The sequence below is a fragment of the Geospiza fortis genome, unplaced genomic scaffold, assembly GCF_000277835.1.
Source record: "Geospiza fortis unplaced genomic scaffold, GeoFor_1.0 scaffold218, whole genome shotgun sequence".
Classification (NCBI taxonomy): Eukaryota; Metazoa; Chordata; class Aves; order Passeriformes; family Thraupidae; genus Geospiza; species Geospiza fortis.
In genome coordinates, this window is record NW_005054524.1 from 958,165 (window position 1) to 965,400 (window position 7,236).

Consider the following 7,236-nt stretch of genomic DNA (forward strand, 5'->3'; position numbering starts at 1 on the left):
ATGCATTTGCTAAAACCCCGCTGAGATCCTGCCACCAACTGCCCCTGAGATGTCCCCAGCTGGTGTTCCTAAAACCCCAAACACCCCTGAGATGCCACCAAACACCCCCTGAGATGTCCCCAAGTGGTGTTCCTAAACCCCAAACACCCCTGAGATGTCCCCAGCTGCTGTTCCCAAACCCCAATCCCCCCTGAGATGCCCCCAAACACCACCGAGATGCCCCCAGCTGGTGTTCCTAAACCCTAAACCTCCCCGAGATGTCCCCAGGTGGTGTTCCTAAACCCCAAACACCCCCGAGATGCCCCCAAACCCCCCAAGATGTCCCCAGGTGGTGTTCCCAAACCCCAAACACCCCTCCTAAGGCATCCCCAGTGTGCTGCAGCCCCTTGTCCCCGCAGGCCGGGCGCGGCGGGCCCGGGAGCAGAATGCGAGCATGGCCGGCCTGCCGCACATCCCGGGCCCCGAGAACCTGCGCCCCTTCACGCCCGCCTCGCTGGCCGCCATCGAGCAGCGCATGGCCGAGGCCGAGGCGCTCCGCATAAAGAGGCAGCAGGTGGAGATGCCCGAGGAAGAGGAGCTCAAGCCCAGCAGTGACCTGGAAGCTGGCAAGAACTTGCCCCTCATCTATGGTGACCCACCCCTGGAGCTCATCGGGACCCCCCTGGAGGACCTGGACCCTTTCTACAAGGACAAGAAGGTGAGGCATGGAGCTTTGCCCGTGGTAGGTGTTTTGCAGAGATAGCTAAAAACTCCACAACTTTGTGAAAGTTGTAAAGCCGGTATGTTTATTATTTCAGCGCTGGATGCACGTGGAGCTTACTCTCCTTAAAAGACATGCGTACCTCTGGGAACTTCAGGTCCCTTTTTATCTTCTTCTCAAATCCATATGCATACAATTTCACAATAGTTTATACATATTCATTTTTACGAATTTCGCGTGACATTTGCCGCTAGTTCTTCTTTATCAGAAAAAATTCCTAGGTCAGGTTGAGCTGCTCTCACATCAGACTCTTTGTCTCTTTTTATCCCTCTTTGTCTCTCCTCCTTTATCTCTGTCTTTCATTGAATTAGTTTCTTTGAGCTTAGGCTTTGCGGTCAGGCTACATAGCTATGTTTTCTAACCACAGACTCACAGATGTACATTTCACCTAAATCAAAATGGATTTCTACTCTGGAGAATTTCTACTCTGTCTCATAGGCTTGGCCTTAGGGGTAAGTCCCGAGTAAAAGACCCAAGGAGGGACCTCCTGTCCTTACCTGAGCCCATCCTAGTGATCCACTCTCGGTTTCTCTGAGTCAGGATTGAAGGCACTTGAGACAGTAATTCATGTTCAGACTCAGGTGTTTATTATTTCCTATCAGTAAAACAGTCTCACTGCTGTGAGTTCTGCAGCAAGGCACAAAATGGCCAACAATCTCCTGTTACAAGGTCTTTTAAGACTAAACTACCCAATTAAGAACTGACACCTGGATTATTTTCACTTTTAACCCAATAACTGATCCCAATGCGGACTTTTCTGCCCAATTACAAAATGCCACCCAAACCCATGAAGAAGAAGCATGAAAAAGAAATCCAGGAGGACACCCTGTGCCCTCCATCTTGCTTCCATCCACAACATACTAAAAATCCCAAAACCTCAATTTCTCACCAAGTGATACACCTACACTGCTCTCTATAATCCATTTCACACTTTTGTGGATTCCAGTCTGTCTTGAAGTCTGGGAAACTTTCTCCTTGAATGAGGGTCAAAGTCAGCGCTCCCCTAGGGGTCAGGGCACCCCAGAGCAGACAGGGAAATATTCCCAGTGCCCTGGATTTCCACAATCCACTAGCCCAGACTGCTGTGGTTGCTTCTCTCCCAAAGCAGAGAGCATCTCCAAGGTTTTGGAGCTCCAAACACACAGAGAAATCTCCCCTGCAAGGGCAGCCCTTGGTCCCTGGTGTTTGGGGGGTGTAGAAGGACTAACCCCTCCTCCCCTCTTTTCTCCACAGACGTTCATAGTCCTCAACAAGGGCAAGTCCATCTTCCGCTTCTCGGCCACCCCTGCCCTCTACATGCTGGGGCCCTTCAACCCCATCCGCAGAGGAGCCATCAAAGTCCTCATCCATTCATATCCTTGGTCTCTGGGGTGCTGCTCCATGGCCAGCTCAAACCCCAGTGTTCGGAGCCCAAACAGCCTCAGGAGAGGAGCAAGTGAAGGGGTTGATGGTGGGATGGTGTGGAAACCTCCTGGGCCCCCAGCACAGGCAGGACCTGCTGCCCTGAGCTTTACTCCAAGGAGCAGGTCCTTGATGGTCACTTTGGAGGCACCAAAACCTTGTTCTGGTTGGAGTGGAATCAGTTTGGATGGAGAAGGGAAGAAGCCCAAGGGGCGAAGCTTCCTAGGGAGAGGATGAAGGGTTTTGAGGTCTGGGGAGACTTGGAAAGGAAGGGAAATGTTCATGGGTCAGATCGGGTCCCACTGGGAAGGGGGTGAGCAGGGGAGCTCCAAGGAGGCTTTGGGAGAGGGAAGCAGAGGAACCAGGACAGAGAGGGAAAGGCAGGAAAGGAGCCCAAGAGCACGAGGGGCATTGCAGGGTGGGTGGAAGTGATCCCAGCAGAGCTCTGGAGGAAGTGGGGAATCATGGCCATGAGGGAAGAGGAAAATAGGCAGAGGGGGCTAAGCCTAAGAGTTAGAGCTTTCTAGAAAGAGATAAAGGTTTTTGAGGTCTGGAGAGACTATGAAAAGAAGGGAAAGCTGTATCCAAAGGTGATGGAGAGGAAGGAGCACAGGGGACAGAAAGGGAGGAAGGGCCAGCACCACAGAGCTGGGAAGGAAGGAAAAGAGCAGAAAGGAAGGAAAGGGGCTGGGACCATGCATGGAAGCAAAGAGGAAAAGAGGGAAGTGTGAGCACAGGAAAGTGAGGCAGGAGAGCAGCAGGAGGAGCAGGGCAGGGTGAGGGACCAAGGCGGCAGCCAGGACAACAGGAACAGGGACTCTTGGCTTCCTGACCATGGGGAGGGGGGATCCAGGCACCATCCAGAGCATTTGTCCTTGACCAGGTTTTAAATTATTCAGCATGTTCATCATGATCACCATTTTAACCAACTGCGTGTTTATGACGATGAGCAACCCCCCGGCGTGGTCCAAGAACGTGGAGTGAGTGCTGAGACCTCCCCTGGCCACAGGGACAGCCCAGCCTGGCAATGTCCCTCAGGGGGGACAAGACCAAGGCTGAGAGAAGGGAGTGGGGATCCAGGCACCTTTCAGCACAGGGAAGGTGTCACTGGGAGGTGCTGGTGGCCCTCAGAAGGGACATCCACACTCTCCATAGGGCATTGAAGAGTGAGAATGTTTCAGAGCTGCCCAAATTCTGGTGGGGTTCCCATGTCTGGAGAGCTCTGAAGAGCAGGTTAGGCTGGGCTGGGTCAGCACTGTCAGTCTGGAGAGGCTGAGCTGATCCACCTGTCCAAGGACCATGGACAACCCAGGGGAGAAGGGAAATCCAGCATTTTCTGCTGTGGTTCTGCACGGTCAGGCCTCAGCAGGGAACATGGGGGTGGTGGGACATCAGCAGGGACAGAGGTGATGCAGAATGGTCACCAGAGGGGTTGGTACTTCGAGATGTCCTAGCCCACCTTACAAGGTGAGGAGTATTGGAATTTACCAATATAGCCAGATGGGACATGCCTTGGCTTGTCTGGCCCTGCTGTGTTTCACCCCACAGACACTTTGGGCTGGCTGGGTGTGTGGTGTTTCACCCCACAGACACTTTGGGCTGGCTGGTGTGTGGGGTTTCACCCCACAGACACTTTTGGCTGGCTGGGTGCTGCAGCTGGGCACTGCAGACAAGTCCAGGCCTGCAGGAGCTCTGGTGGTGCTGGGATGGAGCTTCCCCCCATAACAGGGGCTGCTCCTCAGGTTTCCCTCTGGCAGAGAAGCTTTAAGGCCATGGTGAAGGAAAGGAGTCGGTTCTGATGAGGGTTTGGATCCAGAGCTTTATTCTGGCCCACAGGCCTCTGAATGCAGCACCAGCTCCAACAGAACTCCCTGAGCCCGTGGTTGCTGCTCCTTTGAACCCCAGGAGAGGGGCAGGGAAGGGGTAGGGAGCCACCAACCAGGGACAGGAGGGGAGGGACAAAGGGACAAAGGACACCTGGATGGCCCAATGCCCCCCGGGGGTAGAGGGCATCCTTTGAATCTGCCAATCACTCGATGCCCTTCTGGAATGCCAGGACTGACAGACAGTGCTGGGAGGGGAAAGGAGAGGGGATTGACGCACCTGGGAGGGAATTATCAGGGGAGGGACCCAAGGTTCTGAGGTAAATCATGAAATCACAACGCAACAGAGGAGAAAACCTCTCCCAGTGCTGAAGCACCCCAAAAACCCATCAGGCCCCAGAGCCAGCTCCTCAAGACATTCCCCCTGGGACGGGTGGGCAAACCTTGGACCTGCGCAAGTGTGTCCCAGGTGACCAGTCCTGTTTCAGATACGCCTTCACTGGGATCTACACCTTCGAGTCTCTCATCAAGATCCTGTCCAGAGGCTTCTGCATCGATGACTTCACATTCCTGCGTGACCCGTGGAACTGGCTGGACTTCATGGTCATCTCCATGGCGTGAGTCCTGTGGGATGGGGAGGAGCGAGGATTGCTCTGGGCAGAGCCCCTGCAGCTCCTCCCTCTCCTGTCCCACAGCTACATCACCGAGTTCGTGGACCTGGGGAACATCTCTGCTCTCAGGACCTTCCGTGTCCTCCGTGCCTTGAAAACCATCACGGTGATACCAGGTGGGACTTAGAGGAGGGGCCTGGCCTCTGTGCCTTCCCCTGAGCTCAGGTATTCCCACCGTTCCCAGCAATTCCTGCTTCTTTGGGCAGCTCCAAGAGAAAACAGAGGAAATGAGGTAGTCCATAAATATTCCATGTAAATTCAGCTTTTGGGCCAGGTCCTGCTGATTTTACATCTTGAAATCAGCTGCACTCATCAGGTTGTTTGGCAGCCCCTGAAGAGGCAGATGTGATGTTTTTAAGGTTCCTTGGAGATGGATTAAGGGAATCCCAGTGGATTATAGGTTTGATAAACCAAATCTCTCCATTTTTTAAGCTATTGACTCAGTTTTGTGTCCATTGTTGGCTGTCTGGTGCTGAAGGTGAGGTATTTAATAGGTATTGGTTTAACATCATCCAAAACATCCAGACTCATGTGAGGAGCACCTTATCAAATCCCTCTGATTGCTGATTTCCAAATTTGATACCATTTCAACACTGTGCTTTCAACACCTGGTGCAAGCACAGAAATCTGAAGTGTGAGATTGAACTGAAAATGAAAATTCCTTCTGGTGAATAAATCCTTGTGATGTCCCTGCAGGCTCCAGATCATCAGGGTTCACATTTGAATGTTTTTTTCCTTCATCAAACAGGCTAAAAATTGCATTGAGCAAAATGTAAACTGCTGCTTCTTTCTGGAATGACATCCCCAAGGGCTCTGCAGAAATAGCAGTGGCAAAAATAAGCTGGTTTGGAACATCTGACCTTGGTCAGGCCCTTGGAGAACAGGATTTTACTTAAATAGTTTGGGGAGTGATGACCTGGCAGGAGGGCAGGGCTAAAAGTCATTTCCTTGGAGAATTTCTCCATGTGAGAAAGCTCTGGGCTCAGAGAAGTTCTAAAGATGAACATTGGGATGTCCCAGCACTGCCCATCATCCATGTAGACCTTGGCTGACAGGAACCCCATCCTCCATGGAAAAACCCCACTGAGGATCTGTGGATGAGCCTCCCTGGGGAGGGATCAGTGATGTTGTGGGGAGAGATGAGTTAATCCAGTGCAGGTGTCACTTTGTCACCTTCACTGGGGCACACCAGGGATTTGCCAGTTTGAAGGGATCAGGATGAGGGGTCTGGCAGGGCTCCCAACCCCCCAGGTGTGACCGTGTTCACAGGGGTCCAAGGATGAGGGAAGAGACAAGGATCTGACTCCATGTTTCAGAAGGCTTGATTTATTATTTTATGATATATATTATACTAAAACTATACTAAAAGAATAGAAGAAAGGATTTCATCAGAAGGCTAGCTAAGAATAGAATAGGAAGAAATGATAACAAAAGCTTGTGTCTCATACAGAGAGTCCAAGCCAACTGATTGTGGTTGGCCATTAATTAGAAACAACCACGTGAGACCAATCACAGATGCACCTGTTGCATTCCACAGCAGCAGATAATCATTGTTTACATTTTGTTCCTGAGGCCTCTCAGCTTCTCAGGAGGAAAAATCCTAAGGAAAGGATTTTTCATAAAAGATGTCTGTCACACCCAGGGACAGCAGTTAGGCCACGGAGGCTTTTCTGGAGCTGGGAGAGGTGCACAGCATCAAACAGCTGGGCCAGCAAAGAGCTTCTCCAAGTCCCACTCTGAAATGCTTCACTCCAGTGGCTTGGTACAAAAAAATGCCAGATTTAGGGAAAAAAAAGAAAATACAAAGGAATTGATGGCTGCCAGGCTGGGGTGGGCTTTGGTTTGGCTATCCCAAGGGTGGGATGGGGAAGTCACCAGCACCAACCCAAGGGTGACAGCCATGTGTGGGGACAGAGCTGGGCTGTGACGTGAGCACAGAGCTGGGGCTCACTCAGGAGTGACAGCCAGCACCTTTTGGGGACACCACAAGTAACCAAGGAGCAGCCAGCTCAGTGGTGGTGCCTCCCCCAGGGCTGAAGACCATCGTGGGGGCCCTGATCCAGTCGGTGAAGAAGCTCTCGGACGTGATGATCCTCACGGTTTTCTGCCTGAGCGTCTTCGCCCTCATCGGCCTCCAGCTCTTCATGGGCAACCTGCGGCAGAAGTGTGTGCGCTGGCCTCCCCCCAACAGCACCTTCCTGCAGGATCTGGGGCTGGACAACGACACCTCGGCCAACTCCACCTTCTACGACTTCATGGATGATTTCACCGGGAACTTCACCGGGAACTTCACTGGGAATTTCACCGGGAACTTCACCGGGAGCACCTTTGACTTTGAGGCCTACATCAGTGATGAAGGTAAAGCTCCTGAAGCCCCTTCTCCTCTGACCTCCACCCTGGTTTGCTCCTCAGTTTCCTGCTCCTCCTGGCCACGCCAAGGTTTGCTCACAGGGACCTTCCTGCCCAGGCTGTGCGCCCTCACCGAAGGGACAGATGGGATCAAATCCCCCTGGACAGGGACAGTGAGGTCCACTTGGGCAAGCTGAGCTCTTCCAGGAAGGTTTTACAGCAGGAAGGTTGG

The 7,236-nt window shown here is 52.4% G+C and overlaps 1 protein-coding gene across 1 annotated transcript; it reads left to right on the plus strand.

Moving 5' to 3' along the window:
• Positions 1 to 433: 433 nt before the first annotated feature.
• LOC106632016 (sodium channel protein type 4 subunit alpha-like) lies at positions 434 to 7,013 on the plus strand (the record flags this gene model as incomplete). Its single annotated transcript, XM_014310402.1, has 6 exons — positions 434 to 697; positions 1,994 to 2,112; positions 3,052 to 3,141; positions 4,473 to 4,601; positions 4,680 to 4,771; positions 6,687 to 7,013. Coding segments are annotated over exons 1-6 (1,021 nt in total), but the record flags the coding sequence as incomplete, so codon positions are not given.
• Positions 7,014 to 7,236: the final 223 nt, after the last annotated feature.